General features: G+C 39.3%; 1 protein-coding gene across 3 annotated transcripts in view; it reads right to left on the reverse strand.

Annotated features, from left to right (window-relative positions):
- Window positions 1–4250: 4250 nt before the first annotated feature.
- STX12 (syntaxin 12) overlaps window positions 4251–17304 on the reverse strand; it is a 33604-nt gene continuing 20550 nt past the window's right edge. Inside the window, exons 5-10 of one of the 3 annotated variants that reach the window (XM_030872777.3) lie at window positions 12365–12408; window positions 10949–11054; window positions 7373–7445; window positions 6233–6315; window positions 6023–6093; window positions 4251–4931 (exon numbers count right to left, since the gene is read on the reverse strand). In XM_030872777.3, the coding sequence (XP_030728637.1) occupies window positions 6064–6093; window positions 6233–6315; window positions 7373–7445; window positions 10949–11054; window positions 12365–12408 (336 nt within the window). In that variant the 3' untranslated portion in view covers window positions 4251–4931; window positions 6023–6063. Of the gene's footprint in view, window positions 4932–6022; window positions 6094–6222; window positions 6316–7372; window positions 7446–10948; window positions 11055–12364; window positions 12409–17304 lie in introns of all 3 variants that reach the window. The other 2 variants (XM_060309173.2, XM_030872757.3) reach the window with 2 other exon arrangements.

Consider the following 17304-nt stretch of genomic DNA (forward strand, 5'->3'; position numbering starts at 1 on the left):
TCAACTCTTAGGCAGGAGGATCACATTTTCTCCTGGTCTTCAAATGCACAGTGAACTCATCCAGCAAGGATGTTAACTGATCAGATCACTTTTTTTTTTTTGGCTGTGCCTTGGGGCTTGCAAATCTTTGTTCCCGGACCAGTGATTGAACCCAGCCCTCGGCAGTGAAAGCGCCGAGTCCTAACCACTGGACTGTCAGGGAATTCCCTCAGATCACTTATCCCACAAACTGGTTAATATCCTACTTTCCAGCTTCGTGATTCCAAAAATAGACTAGGCTGATAGCTCTAAACTTGGTTTCAGGAAACCAGGCTATAGCTTCCTCCTTTGAGCACAAGGACTTGATTCTTAAGAAAGAATTAAATAGTTTCAAGTGTTTTGAGTGTAACAGAAAGGAGCAAGGTGCTTGTATCTACAGAGATTGTGTGGGCCTTTAAGGTCCCATGCCCTTTCCAGGCATGAAGAGGTATTGAAGCCATGTCTAACTATCAGGGACCTAATACCATCTTATGTCAGCTTTGCCTTTCAATTTCTCAGCTTCTGTGGGTGGTCTATTATTTATTCCTTATAATGCTGAATGTACACCCAAGAAACCTAAGCTATATTCTTACCCTTATAATTTTTTATTCCTTGGCCATGTTCCCTGTTTCCAGCATAGCTGATATTCACACTGACCTCTGATGTAATGGCACCTTACACTTTCCTGGGCCTTATAAAGCAAAATGCTCTTTGGGCACCAATGATGTCAATAGAGATCAGCAAACTGGAGGACAGCAGTCTAGGACATGAACCTTTTGAAATGTAAAGACTGATGGGCTAGCTGCCTTTGGATTTTGGTATCTCAACAAAGACATTAATTTCTTAGACTTTGAGACTTCCTTAGAATAGAATCTAAAGACATAAGGAGCATATTGATATCAAAAAACTTCTTAGAACATCTTTTATGTATGAGTGATCAAATGGAGACACTGAAAAAATTGTGTGTTTGTGTAGAGATGGTACAGCAGGAGACTTCATTTAGCAGGGTGGTGAATGAAAAGTTTACAAGGTGCCAACAAAAGAAAAGATATTCATGAAAACTGAACAGAAATTGTCACTACTCCGCATTGTTAAACCTTCATGAAAGACGTGGTGAGCAGGATAGTTTGTATCAGTGATGAATGGAGACAGTGTATAGTGTCTAAAGGTGTGGTTTTGAAGTCTGTGTGCTTGAGATCAAATCCTGGCTCCACTGCTCCTGAACTGTGTGCCCTTGGCCAGGTCGCTTACTTACTATGCCTCGGTTTCCTAATCCATAAAAAGAGGACGAGAAAAATATATCTCCTCGATAGTTTTGTGAGTGTAAGATGATAAAGGTAAAACATTCAGCATAGTAAATTGCTTGTAGTGAGGGCTCCAGTATTACCCCACAAATGACCATTCACATACAGAGCACTTCCTCAAGCCTCTAAATTCCTGCAGTATACTGCCATTGCTGGCCTCAGCTTCTTCAGTTGTAAAGCGATGCGGCTAGTCTGTAGATGAGTGGTTCAGATATTCGAGATGTTATGGACTAGGGGAAAATAAGTATTATAGGGGTGTCAACTTTTATTTTGCCAACTGAGATTTTTAAATGAAGACTGTCACCTAACATCACCACCTTTTCATAATCTTTTTAAAAAGTGAGAAGGCCATTAGCTCAGATTCAAAGATGGTACTTTAAAAAGCCCACTATGTTATTTTTCTCATTTCTCCATGGACTGTAAAAACTTGGTCCTTAATCAGAGTCCCACATTAAAAATTCTATTATTTCAAGTTTATCTTTTAAAAATTAAGTAGTATATTGTTAATCAAATTTCATTTTGGATACGTATTAAAATGAACTACTCAGTTGGCCTAAAAGCAGGATCAAGGGTTGGAATTAAAACCTTTCAAGCTATTTCCTGGCTAAATGGAGATTCTAAAGTAGTAGATGTAATTCATAGTACTGGAAAGCAATACTGAAAAATTCCTTGAAACCTAGGGATACGCTAAACATGCTTAGAAAAGGGAGGAAGCAGATTTCTAGCCCTAGGAAACAGGATAGAATGAAATCTGAGTGAGGTTCTGGTCTGCATTTAGTGACCAAAAGCAAAAGCTTCATTCCCTTGACTGAGAACTGCCCCTGAACAAAAGAAGGGGGAAAAACCCAAAAAACAAAAACACTGAATGGAGGAGGCTCGGTATGTTTTAGTTTGCACCGACTGAAGCATGATTTCATTTTGGTATTTTTTTCCCCAGTGGTGCAAGGCAGTGTATCACCACCCCTTAACAAAACAAAACCAAACCTCCCCAGGGAGCATTGGTCTAGCAGCTAGCAAGTTCTTGTTCTGGAACATTCGCAGAGGAAGTGGCCAGCATGACACCTCTACTTTACCCTATACTACAGTACTACTGTTTTAATTCACTTGAAGAGAAAACATTCTATAAAGAATGGAGAAAGAAAGAGAAAAGGAAAGGAATACAGAGACAAACATACAGTTGGTATGTTCAGACCACATCCCTATGGTCTTTATAATCAAAGAATTTTATAGCTTTAAGAGAACTACTGAGGAAACTAGGGGCCTATGCGTTAAATAACTTGTCCAAATACCTACAGCAAGTTAATGACAGAGCTAAGATTCCCCAGGCCTTCTGTACCCCAGTCTAGTTTCTGACCTCCAAACCAATGGTTTTCAACCATGGTTATACCTGAGAATTATCTGGAGCTTTTAGAAGTCTCTATACCCAGGCTATAACCCAAACTAACTAAATTAGAATCTTGTGGCACGGTCACCTAGGTATCAGTATTTTTTTAGTTTCTAATGTGAAGCCATGGTTAAGAGCCACTGCCCTAAACCATGGTGCCCTAAAGGTGGACAAAGCACAGTCAAGGAGGATTCTGTGAACAGGTTTGTTAGGACCACTTAGCAGAACCTCTTGGTGACTACTACAAATTCCAGGCCATTGAAATTCTAGGCCAAGGTCATATTTGCTACCCATGACTACTATTACCACCACCATTGGATAACACAGAACAGAACTATGGTGGCTTCATTTTACCCAAACTGAAAGGTTTCGTGTTTTTTTTGTTTGTTTGTTTGGTATTTTTTTACAGTCAAGACTTTTTTCTTGCCTGGAATGTTACAAATGATGTATTCAAGTCCAACCATAATTTAGAGCTGAAGGGGCAGTGATTGTATAACCAAGGAATTACCTCTGAAGCTGCTGCTTGGGCCACTTGATGCCCCAATAGCTCTATCCTGTTCCTCAAGGAAAGGACCTATTCCACCCCTAAACCAATCCTCACCTGATCTCCAGTCTTCTTGCAGGTCTCAATTTTTCTCTGGACAGCACATTACCCAATATCTACTGCATTAGGATGTTAACTCATAAAAACTTACTACAAAAGCTTTTCAAGTGTTTATTTGTCTTATGTGGGTGGAATGCTGCAAGAGTGCAAAGAAACTTATGCATTTAGCCCTGTTTCCCTGCTGTTCACATTAGTTTAGTAAAAGAAGATTAAGTAACATTAAAGGGAATGGAAGAAATAAGTATAAATATATCCAGGGTAGTGAGATCCTCTGATTCACTAAAGGATGAACTGAAATCGTCGGCCCAATTCACATTTATGTGAGAGCCTAGAGAAATTACTTTCCCTTTAACTTCCCTACACTTGTGAAAAAGGGGAGTGGACAACATTTATGTTACAAGACAGCAATCTTTTATTGAAACATTTTTTGTCTAAAACTATGCATGGAGAGATTAATCTCTTGTTCATAAATTAGGATAAGTCTAACATCACTATTCCAAACCAGTATTATTTACAAAAAAGAACCTTTGCTTTATCGCCAGGTTCACAGGACTAAATTTTAAACCAACTTCAGTCTAGCTTTTAAAATCTTCCTGCCATCAAATGCCCAGCAAACCTTATTAGGGTAGGGGGCAGCCTTTTGATGGCAACATTCATCATTTACCAGGAATGCAGAACCACAACTGAGCAACAACAACAAAAGATTAAATCATTCCAAACAATTCCTATTTGCTCTCCAGAAGAACGCTTTGTCTAATTCTCCCCTTCTATACAGACAGGTGGGAGAGGAACCCCACAAAGAATCATAATGTTAATTAAATGAAACTCTTCAAAAAGTGAACAAGATCATTTAGTGTATATATGGATGAATTGCAGTGGATGACACTAGCAGATAATAAACTTAAACCCAGATTAACACACACCCCAACAGCTGACCAGCTCAAATAGTTACTTCTCATTTAATCTGGATCACCTGTGCAATTTTTAATTCTCTAGTTAAATACATTGCCAAAACCTTCCAAAGCATATAGGGGGCAGGCTTCTTAGAAATTCAAACAAATATTAAATAATAAAAATTGCTGGCTTATTATACAGTTTCTGACAGACTCCAATATGCTGGGTGACAGAAAGTAATTCTATCTCAGTTGCTAGTAAAAAGGTAAATCTTGTATGTACATAGAAAGACAATTATTACAAGACTATAGTGTTACCTACCAAAACAAGAATATCTAGAATGTAATTTTCAGTAAACACTTGGGACGAAGGGCAATCAGAGTATAAGAGAAAGCAAAATCCACATAAATTAATTCTTAATTTGAGAAATCAATAAAATGTATACATAAATTGATAAATACTGTCTCCACAGGTCACTAATTCCAAGGACTAGTTAGTAGTTAGTTTCTAACTAAATTATTACAGGACATTCTGGTGTATTCTGTCTTCTTGTGATCAGTTTGTTCTGGCAAGACTCCAGCAAGCACTTGCCCTTGAAAACAGCTCAGCAGGAGAAGGCTCGGAGGCAATCACTTCATTTATTAACTAGCCACAAAATAAGTCCCAAGATTACAATAATCACTGACAGGACAAGCACCAGGATACAGATCTTCTTGCGAGATTTTTTCTGAGGAGAGAAATATGTAAAGAAGACACTCATGAAACAAGTAAAAAATGTTTCAGTCTAAGACCCCAAGAGTGCTTCATCAATCTGCCTCCTGGTAATTCAAAATTAACTCTATCCATGTATGACTATGCAGACACCTTCTCAAAAATCTCAAATTACCAGTGCTAGGCAGCAGCGCAAGTTCTAATTCCAGGCTCCCAAATACAATTTTGCAAAGGAACTGTTTATACCTATGTTGCTAGGCATTATTTGCAATAAAATAAGTTATCCGTACATGTGTATTTTAATAAAGGTTTTATACCTAGTATAAAATTTTGTTCACTGTAAAAAATACACACGAGCAGAAGAGAAAATAATCACCCACAGATAATAAAACAGTTGACATTTTGATTGTATTTCCTTCTGATCTTTTATCCATGCATATTGTTATCTGACATAATTGGGACCATATTGTATGATGTTTGATGTTTTTATCACTTAATATTTTAGCATAAAAATTTTGATATTATAAACTCTTCATAAACATCTCTTTTAATTCCCACATAACATTGAGTGGATGTATATAATTTACTTAATTGTTCCTTTACTGTTGGATATTAAAGTCATCATTCAGTTTTAAAGGGAAACACTATTATTAAATATGAATTTCTTTAAGAACAGTCCCAGGTGAAATACAGCTATCTTAGGAACATGTAACTGACTGAATGCTATTTATTTCTAAAAAGCCATGCAACACCAAATTGAGGAGAAATGAGAGGGACCTCATTCACAATATTTGTAAACTGAGGTAAAGACCCAAATAAAAGTCATAAAACTAGGGTTTCAACTCATATGTAGAAAAATATCACTTTACAGAAAGTGGAACGATTAACCCCTATTTATTCATACGAAATAACCCCAAAATGATAAGCCCCTATTAATTCATAAATAGCTGTCGGAGTTGATTCTTTGTCCATCCTCTGTGGCAAAGGTCAACATAAACCATCTGCAAAGTTCTACTTTGTACCTATTACTATCCTAATTGAAACAAACTTCAGCTGTTTAGGTTATAAACGTAGCCTTATACCAGATTAGGTATCATGCTAGCTTACGTGGTTAGCTTTGCAGCTAAGAGGCTTCTATGTCAGTTTATTCAAAGTTTGATGCCTTTTTGTAGATCTCTCTGCAAAGAAAAATACTAAAAATGGAGCCGGGACTGCAATTATGACTACCTGTCTCCAGCTTAAGTCTAAGCAAAAGGCTGCAGCTTGCTCTCAAAAAGTCTACAGCACACAGTGACTTTCTTTAGTACCTGCTTTTACCTGATAGTAAGCAGCTCGCTGTAACTGATCAGTGGCTCTTTCTACATGCACCTCTGAGCTTTCCACATTGGCTTCTATGCTGTCTGCAAAAAAGAAGGGCAGTGGATGTTTTACCACACTCAGATGTCTCAAGACTGCAAACTGAAGACAATTATGATGCTATGGGTCCTGGTTCACCATCATCACTCCAACTATCCAGGCATGAAATCAAAAGTTACTAACTCCGTAAGAGAATAGCCCTATTCTTTGGAAATAAATACTGGGGTGGAGGGTTATGAAGTATATAACTTACCCACAAATGGTTCAGAAAAACATCAGGTATATACATAGAGTGAGAAAGAGTGAGTGCAAATAAAAAGCAAGTGGGGTAGAACGTTAACAAGAGGTAAATCTGGGTAAAGTTTATAAAGGAGTTCCTTATTTTTTATTTATTTAATTTATTTATTTTTGGCTGTGTTGGGTCTTTGTTGCTGTGCACAGGCTTTTCCTAATTGTGGCGAGCGAGGGCTACTCTTCGTTGCACAAGCTTCTCACTGTGGCGGCTTCTCTTGTTGCGGAGCAGGGGCTCTAGGCGCGTGGGCTTCAGTAGTTGTGGCTCATGGGCTCAGTAGTTGTGGCTCGCGGGCTCTAGAGCGCAGGTTCAGTAGTTGTGGCACACAGGCTTAGTTGCTCCACAGCACATGGGATCTTCCCAGACAAGGGCTCGAACCCATGTCCCCTGCATTGGCAGGCGGATTCTTAACCACTGAGCCACCAGTGAAGCCCAAGGAGTTCCTTATTATTTTCATTTTTGCAACTTTTTATAAACTTGAAACTATTTCCAAATAAAAAGGTTTAAAAAAAAGGGTTTCTAAGCCCATAGTTGTGCAAGTTTCTGGAGATAAAAACTGGGAAGCTGACAGCTAATATTTCCCTAAACAGCCAAAGACTTACCAAGAGGCTATGGCAAGTGAATGGAGCTGACTATTCACGGAAGCCTCATTTTAACTTACACATTTGACAACATAAGAAAATTGCTAAGAAAATGAATTTAATGATTTTTAAATGGTATTCCAAAATTCCTAAGACACATCTTACTGACTTCTTTGCACACAAATACTGTCAACTCACCTTCATGTTAAAGGTATCAGTAATACATACCAATGAGATCACCTTGGTCATGGATCATCATCGCCAAATCTTTAAATATCTGATTGACATCCAAAATATCAGCCTAAGGAACACAAAAAAACAATTAACATTAAGCAACATGTTAGAAGATTCATTTCCTCTACTTACCTAAAGTTTTGTCTAGTAACAACACATGTGTTTTTAAAGCTTATAAATCATGTTTTCTCCATGAACAGAAAATGAAAAATAGTTAATTATTAACATTTACTAAATGACTACTATGTGCCAAGTACTATACCAGGTAGGTAATTAAAAGCACAGTCTCTTGGAGCCTGTCAGCTACAGAGGACTGTTAATCCTCCAGTTTTGTTGTCCAACCTTAAATTAAGAACTTCTCTGGACCTCCCCTCTAAAATGTGGACAATGACAGTACCCATCTCATAGGGTTTTCAGAAGTACTAAATAAAAAGTTCTTAGAACTGTGAAATAACCACTTCATAAGGGTCAGCTATTATTAACTATTACTTAATTGGCCCTCATGACAACCCAATGAGACATGTATTATCCCCATTCTACAGAAGAGAAAATCACGGCTCAAAGAGGTTTAATGACTTGTCCCAAGGTCTCACAGCTAGCAAGTGGCAGAACTGAGAATTAAAAGTTCATGATCTTTTGTTACTATGCCTCCTTGATACTTGAATTAATCATTCAGTAACTCTATGAATTAAGTATCTTTGAGGATAATGAGGCTCAGAGAGGTTATGTAACTTGTCTAGTCATACAACTCGTCAGTGAGGAAACTAAGCATTGCAGCCAGGATTATATCCCTAAAGCCCACGCTCTTTCAAAGTGTACTGCCTCTCAGAATGCTATAATAAAAAATGATGTCTTCAAAGCAATGACTTCCTAATCATAACTTGCAAGAATAGTTCTTGCCAGAACCTCAATTACTTGCTAAGAGTCTACTATAGTTGGGAGAGTCTGCTAATTGCTGTGAATATAAAAGGGCTTAATAATAGCTAACGTGGGGGGGGCGGGCGGGGAGGGATCAGTATACAATAAGATAAATAACAAGAAAGGGTGTTACATGGTAAATGACTAATAAATGGTATAGGAAGTCTAGCAGAGGAGGAAGACTATGGCAGAAGAGGTAGGACTTGAGTTGTGCCTTACAGCAAAAGAGAAGCCATATACACAGAAAGGTAACTGGGTTAAAGAACAAACAGCCCAGTTTGGCTATAACATAAGGTGTGATATTGTGATGCATAATAAGAAATATATATTTGGTCTTTGTCCCATTCCCAGCACAGAGCTTCTAAAAACCTTAGAATTTTCTAAGTGATAAAAGAGATAAAGATGTCTTTTTTTATTCATAACAAGCCCTTTTCAACCACTGCTAAGTTTATGTTAATGGCTTGACTTTTGGAAAACCAGTAAGGATGGGGGCTGGTTGCCAGGGGAACCAACTTGGTGATTAGATGGCTGGAACTTTCAGCCCCAATCCTGACCTCTGGGGAGGAGAGGAGTGCTCAAGGTTAAATCAACCACCAAGGGCCAATTATTTAATCAATCATGCTCATGCAACCACAGGGTTCAGAGAGCTTCTTGGGTGGTGAACACATGGAGATTTGGGGAGAGTGGTGCGCCTGGAGAGGGTACGGAAGCTCTGTACCCCTTCCCACATACTTTGCCCCATACATCTCTTCCATATGGCTGTTCCTGAGCTGTATCCTTTTATAATATACCGGTAATCTAGTGAGTAAACTGTTTTCTTGAGTTCTGTGAGCAGCTCTAGCAAATTAATCAAACCCAAGGACGGGGTCGTGAGAACCTCCAGTTTCCAGCCTGTCAGTCAGAAGCACAGGTGACGACCTGCATTTGGGAGTGGCATCTGAAGTCACAGGGAGGGGGGTCAGTCTTGTGGGATCTGAGGCTAACTCCAGGGAGATAGTGCCAGAATGGAGTTGAATTGTAGGACATCCCGATGGTGTGGCAGAACTGCTTGATGTGGGAATAAGCCCACACATCTGGGGGCCAGAAGTGTCAGAAGTGTAGTGTGACAGTAGAAGAGACACACAGGAGTGTGATGCTTCACCGTTAGAATGGGGTTTGTATGTTAGATGCAGGAAATGACTGGATATGAAAATCCAGCCCCGGCTAAGGAATTTGGCCTTAATTCTGTTGAATGAAGTGCCCATTACACTCCTGACATCTACTACATTACATTCTTCTCCTTAGCTCCATGTATCTCACTCTACTCCCTGCTATAACAGGATTTCTCATGTTAAAGAACCAAGTCAATGATTAGTAGCAATAGGTGAAACAGAGAAAAGACATGACATTTTTGAAGGTAATAATCAAACTTGAGGATGAGCTGTCCCATCAAAAAAAGTGACACTGATGGGCTCTAGGGCAGTGGGGCTCAACCTCGATGCACATTGTAATCACCTGCGAAGTTTGTAAGGCGAAAAGTGTCCACGGCCAGGGCCTCTTGTGGATGTTTGCCCATTTTTAATCTACGAAAAATAGGCAAATCATATAGTCCAAACATAGTAATTGGTAGTGGAGGAGGAGAGCTGGGGAATTTTTAAAAAATCTCCAAGTGATTCTAAAGTGCAGTCATGGTTCAGAACGACTGCCACAGATGAAGGTCAAGGAGGAGCTCCAAGTTTCTCCTCTCTCAAGCCTCCCCTCCCCACTGCCCCCGGGGATGGCAGTTTTCTATCTCCATGGAGGAGAAAAGTACTCAGGTTTAAGGATATCTTACTGGTCACTGTGCAAGATTAAAGTTGGGAACTCAGGGAAGAGAGGCCTCGAGACCGCTCTCTCAACCCCCACCTCAAAAACTCTTCCTGGGGCTTCCCTGGTGGCGCAGTGGTTGAGAGTCCGCCTGCCGATGCAGGGGACACGGGTTTGTGCCCCGGTCCAGGAAGATCCCACATGCCGTGGAGCGGCTAGGCCCCTGGAGCGGCTAGGCCCGTGAGCGGCTAGGCCCGTGGAGCGGCTAGGCCCGTGAGTCTGCATATCCGGAGCCTGTGCTCCGCGACGGGAGAGGCCACAACAGTGAGAGGCCCGTGTACCGCAAAAAAAATCACCAAAAAACAAAACAAAGCAAAACAAACAAACAAAAAACTCTTCCTGTTTCTCTGACTCACTGACGTGATATCCAAAACTTGGGAGTGGACTTTGGGATACACAAAAATGGAGCAAACCTTTTTGGCCTATCTTTATTCTGGGCTGTTCAGACTAAGCAAAGGGCTCTCCATAGAGTCCTACCTGACCGAGAGGTTGGCATTGAGGTTTTGGGACAAAGTCTTAATGAGCAATAAAATATTTGTTGGCCTTGCTCTGTTCTCTGTGCATAGTCTCATGGAGACCACATAAGATATAGTAACTGAGGAGAGGATTCGGGTATTCTCAGGTGCCATGGCCAATATCAACATAAGAGTAGTTCAAATTCACTGTGATTACACTGAGACATAATATGTCTCATTAGCCATACAACAACTCATTTCATCCTTTTTCATAATCACTGCGAGAAAAACCAAGTGAATTAAGAGACTGCATCTACATTGAGTTAAACAAAAAACATGACTTGGCTCTCACCTCCAGCTGCCGAATTGCCGTTTCCCTCTCTTTAATAAGTTCCAAATCCTGTTCAGTGATGGCCACCTCATCCTCCTGGCTCTGCATCTGGTTCCACTCCTCATGGCTGCAGGGAGACAAGCACACTAGTTGATTCCTCCTCTCTAAGGTGTGCATAAGACATACCTTCATCACCTCTGCTGCCAGCAGAGCCTGCCCAAAGACAGTACCAGGGCTCCAACTCCTCTGGTATCAATACAAGTGTCAGAGGCCACATTCTTCACATCCAGAGACAAAGAGTTGGTAATACCAAGAAAACAAAGTCTCAGCTTTCCTGGGCAAAACTAAGAGGAAGCAGAATTATAAGGGATGGGACTCCTTGCTGTTTCCCTTCAGGGGTACACTCTACAATCTTGCTAGGGCTTGCTAGACAGAAGTGGACAGAGGTTTGAAATCAACAAAGTACACTGGCCCATTCTCTCCCAGGGCACTCTCAAAGTGCAAGCTGTATTGGTATCTCAGATACTAGACAGGTGCAGGAGAGCAGGTTAAGTGACCAGTCAGTGCTTCACCAATTAGTCCGATAGAATCACACCCCCTGGTTTTCGAGAATCTCTTTGAGGTTATGCTTTAGGTTAAATGTCTCTTAACAGAAAGCCAAAGTTAAAAGCTAGTGAAATGTTATAACTCTTCTTTTCAGGTACCATATTTAAAAGAAACGCATATGACATCTTATACTGGAAATGTAACACTTTGAAAATTCAGTATTAAGCATTTTCCAACAGTACACATAAATCACAAATCATCTCCACAATATTTAAAGAATTTCCTCCATGTGCTGGAAATACAAAACTGAATAAGCACCCCAGGCCTTTGAGGTGCTCACAGTGGGGGGGGGGGGAGATAGATACAAAGCTATAAGAAAACATTTTATGTTCTCAACTAATACCATCAGTACATTTTTATGGAATTAGTTAATTCAGTTTGGAGAAGTTAAGAAAGGAGATGTTCTTCAGATACAAATTATTTGCTTCTTCTTTTAATACTCCTAGAAGGATGGGTTGCCTCCATTTTAGGGATGAGTAAACACAGACCCAAGAACTTTGAATAATTTAAATCTGAATTTGAGGTAAAATTATTCAGACCTCCGAATCCGTAGATTTGGGGGCTCATACTTATTCTTATTGAGCCACACCCTCTCCTCAACACATAGACATCAGAGATTTCTTGTAAGTTTTTTATTCACTTTGAAATTATTCCTTCCATAATTCAAAGATCTTGGAAAAGCCCACAGTTTTGACTTTTTTATTTGATGGATTATAAATTACCTACTCCAGGACTCCCTTTCTTTTTCCTCCTTTTTTCTCATTGATTTTTAAAATTAAAATTAAGTATAAAATCCCATCTCGATTCTCTACATTAGAATAATTCCTTTACCTGTCAAATGAGACGAGCTGCTCCTCTCTTTGCCTCTCCTCCACCTAGAAAGCAGATGGCATTATTGCTGCTGTTATCCAGAAACATGTCACAGACAGACACACACACACACACACACACACACACACACACACACAATGGCTTCCTTTAGCTACAGTATAAAGAAGTAACATCCCTTGGCTCCAACAGACTCTGTAAGATGACACAGGGCTCTGGCAATCTGACTGGACCAGGAAATGGGTGTGAAGTAGTTGAAAGCAAATCTGCCTTCCAATTTGGATTCAGAACAGAAACCATACTAAGTAGGACAGAGAAAACATGGATAGGAGAAAGGAATAAAAATTAATAATAATGATAACCTATCTTAAAATTTGGAGGCAGGTGGATTAAGGGAAGGAGTTGAAAATTTGCTAGGAAACAAATTTTCAGAATATGTGAAGATTTTTTTAAATGGACATTTAAAGCATATTAGGTACTAAAGTGGCAAACTGACTTAAAAAAATCAGTCTAATTATGTATTACTTTTGTAATTTAACAACCAAGAAAAAATGTTAAAAGAGCAATCTTTTCCTATTTTTAAAAAGCCGTCCCTTTTTATGATAACAATAATTAACAAGATAAGCAAAATAAAGAAAATTTCAAAATTCTTCCCACCCAGAGGAACACTGTGGGTTTTTTTAAAAAACATTTTTACTCTTTCCCCATATCAAGAAACAAAACAAGGGCTTCCCTGGTGGCACAGTGGTTAAGAATCTGCCTGCCAAGGCAGGGGACACGTGTTTGAGCCCTGGTCCAGGAAGATCCCACATGCTGCGGAGCAACTAAGCCCGTGCGCCACAACTACTGAGCCTGAGCTCTAGAGCCCACAAGCCACAACTACTGAGCCTGTGTGCCACAACTACTGAAGCCCGCACGCCTAGAGCCCATGCTCCGCAACAAGAGAAGGCACCGCAATGAGAAGCCTGTGCACAGCAATAAAGAGTTGCCCCCACTCGCCACAATGAGAGAAAGCCCACGCGCAGCAACAAAGACCCAATGCAGCCAAAAATAAATAAATTTAATAAATTTAAAAAAAAAAGAAACAGAACACTGCTAGTGTCCTAAAGCCTACCTATGTGCCCTCCTCCAGTTACAACCACCTCCCTCTCCTTTAGAGTAACCATCATCCTGACTTTGTGATCATCATTTTCTTGTATTTTTTATGTTTTTTAAAATTAATTAATGTATTTATTTATTTTTGGTTGCCTTGGGTCTTCGTTGCTGTGCAACGAGCTTTCTCTAGCTGCGGTGAGCAGGAGCTATTCTTCATTGCAGCGCGCGGGCTTCTCATTGCAGTGACTTCTCTTGTTGCAAAGCATGGGCGCTAGGCGCGTAGGCTTCAGTAGTTGCGGTTCACGGGCTCTAGAGAGCAGGCTCAGTAGTTGTGCGCATGGGTTTAGTTGCTCCGCAGCATGTGGGATCTTCCCGGACCAGGACTCGAACCCGTGTTCCCTTCATTGGCAGGTGGATTCTTAACCACTGCACCACCAGGGAAGCCCTATCTCTTCTACTGTTAATTGACATTTGGATGTTTCCGATTTTTGAGTACTACAAATAATGCTGCTATGAACATTCCTGTACATATACCCTGGTACAGACTTACAGTGTTCTCTAGCATAGAACTGCTGGGTCATAAGGTGTGCATGTGTTCTGAAGTTGCAGCCAGAATGTTTTCCAGTGGTTGTTCCAACTCATACTACCACTGGCCAGATAGGAAAGTTCCTGTGCATCATATCCATGGCAACAACCCTCCTTGTTCACAGAATTTAAAATTTCTGCCTTTTTTTTTTTTCTGCCCTTATTTTGGACATGAAATAGTATCTCAGGGTGGTTTTAATCTGTAATTCCATGACTACTAAAAATGGTCCATTTGACCATTATTCAAAGCAATACTAAGATGTTATTTGCTTTTTTCACTGTGTTGACAAAAACAAAGGTGGACAAAACTACCACTTGCACTTTAACACAAATCAAGGCAGTGGCACCAAACCATACTAGTTTTCTATTCTTTATCACCACACATAGGGGGATAAAAGCCAGTTCGTCCTTAATGAAGCCATTAAATGTATTAATTAACTAAATCTCAGTACATGTCTCGTTTTTTTTTTTTAGTACGTCTTTTTAATATTCTGTATGATGAAATGGGAAGTATACATAAAGCCCTCCTGCTACAAACAGCAATACGATGTTTGTCTCCAGGAAAAGCACTTGTGTAATTGAGTTGCTGGGTGAACTAGCTACTTTTTTTAGGGAATAGCATTTTTACTTATTCAATATAGTTTATACTTATATATAAAACTTTTAAAATATATAAACTTTTAATACAATTTGTGTATATATATACACATATATATTATACACAAACATATATTATATATGATATATATAAAAGAATAACTAACAATCTATGGTTACTCAGATGGGTATTCAAAAGACAAGGTCTTCAAGATAAACAATGTGAGCCTGTCACTTCAAGGAAAATAATGCACAGTGTTTGTTGCCAGTGATAAAAATCTAGCTTTCAAATAGAAAAAAAAAAGAATTCTGGAAAACTTGTATCTACTGCTTGTGAACTTGAGAGATTCTCAATATGTAAAGACTTTTCTGGTCAAGCTGAAGATAATACATGATTTTTTGATATTGTAAAATGAAATATATCAACATTTAGAAGACCTGCATAAGTCAGGGAACCAATATTTTCCAAATGATAAATACATGATGTTATAAAAATCATACACGGATAAAAGATCCAATAAAAGCATAAGACAGACCAAGATTTTAATGCGTCAGAGTATGAACAAGTCATTGACAATGGTTTTCGATTCCACAATGCAACTAAGTTTTGTCCAGTTTTGATGTAGTATCAAGGAAAAATATCAACAATGATCTGAAGAGGTTAATTAAAATACTCCTTCCTTTTCCAGTTACTTACCTTTGTGAGGCTGGATTTTCTTCAGATACCTCAACCAAAACAACATATCGTAACAGACTGAATACAGAAGCAGGTATGAATATCTAGCTTCCTTCTGTCAAGCCAGATATTAAAGAGATTTGCAAAAATGAAAACAATGCCACTCTTCTTATTAAAACTTTTTTTATTGTTTTGGAAAAGTAGTATTAATTAAAATCTCATTTATATTTTTATGTTAGTAGGTAATGGGTTTATTATTATTTGTAAATGAAATAATAAACATTTTTAAAACTTCTCAGTTTTAATTTCTAATACAATATATATCAATAGATATCATTCATACAAGCAAAAGCTCTTTGGGGTCCTTAATAATTTTTAAGAGTATAATGGGGCCCTGAAATCAAAAAGTTTAAGAAACTATTGTTCTGTTGGGTTGTGTCTTTTTCATATTGATTCCTGAGAATTCTTTATATATTGTCGATACCAGTCTTTTGTCAGTTGTACAAACAGCAGTATCTTCTCCCTGTTTGTGATTTGTCTTTTCACATATTTACCACTTTCTTTATTCTTACTCCTTTCTGCTTTTCAGGCTTACTATCTGCGATCACCTTCCTTCTGCCTGAAGTTCATTCTTTAGAATGTTCTTAAGTAAGGTGTGCTGATAGCAAACTCTCTTTTGACTGAAAACGTCTTTAATTAGCCCTCATTCTGGTTATCTATTTTCACTGGGTTTAGAATCCTAGGGAGGCAATTATCGTCCTTCATAACATTAAAGACAACACTCTACTGGCTTCAAGTGTTGCTGTTGAGAAGTCTAACTATTGCACCTTTGAAGATATTCTATTGTTTCCCTGGCTATTTTTTGTTGTTGTTGTTGCTGTTTTGTTTTTGCGGTACACGGGCCTCTCATTGCCGTGGCCTCTCCCGTTGCGGAGCACAGGCTCTGGACGTGCAGGCTCAGTGGCCATGGCTCACGGGCCCAGCCGCTCCGCAGCATGTGGGATCTTCCCGGACCGGGGCACGAACCCGTGTCCCCTGCAACGGCAGGCGGACTCTCAACCACTGCGCCACCAGGGAAGCCCTCCCTGGCTATTTTTATGATTTTCTCTTTGTCTTCGGTGTTCTGAAGTTTCTCTTTGATATACCTAGAATGAGAGTTTTTAAATTTATCCTTCTTGGGATTTGTTGGGGTTCTTGAAACTGTAGATTAGTGACTTTCATCAGTTCTGAAATATTACCAGCCATTATCTCTTCAAATATGACTTCTGATCTATGTCTGCTCTACCCTCATTCTGTAACTCTAATTAAAACTATTATAGGGACTTCCCTGGTGGCACAGTGGTTAAGAATCTGCCTGCCAGTGCAGGGGACACGGGTTCGAGCCCTGGTCCAGTAAGATCCCACATGCCATGGAGCAACTAAGCCCGTTCGCCACAACTACTGAGCCTGCGCTCTAGAGCCCGTGAGCCACAACTACTGAGCCCGTGTGCCACAACTACTGAAGCCCGTGTGCCTAGAGCCCATGCTCTGCAACAAGAGAAGCCACCACGATGAGAAGCCCGCACACCACAATGAGTAGCCCCCACTCGCCACAACTAGAGAAAGCCCATGTGCAACAAAGACCCAACGCAGCCAAATATAAATAAATAAATAAATAAATTTATTTAAAAAAAACTATTTTAGATCCTTTTACTTCAGTCTCCATTTCTCATAACCTTTCTTCCCTATTTAACTTCTTAACCCTCTGTCCTACATGCTGGATAATATCTTCTAACCTATTTTCCAGTTAAACCACACACCCGTTAAGTTTTTAATTTCCACATTATATTTTTCAATTCTAGAAAATCTTTTGACTCTTTACAAAGCTTTTTGTAGTTTCCTTCTTCCTGTAGATGTGTTCAAGATCTTCTATTTCTTTAAACCCAATAAGTATAGTTAGCTTATAATTCTAATACATTAAGTCTTTACAGGTCTATTTCACCTCACTTTT

The sequence above is a fragment of the Globicephala melas genome, chromosome 1 (assembly GCF_963455315.2).
Source record: "Globicephala melas chromosome 1, mGloMel1.2, whole genome shotgun sequence".
Classification (NCBI taxonomy): domain Eukaryota; kingdom Metazoa; phylum Chordata; class Mammalia; order Artiodactyla; family Delphinidae; genus Globicephala; species Globicephala melas.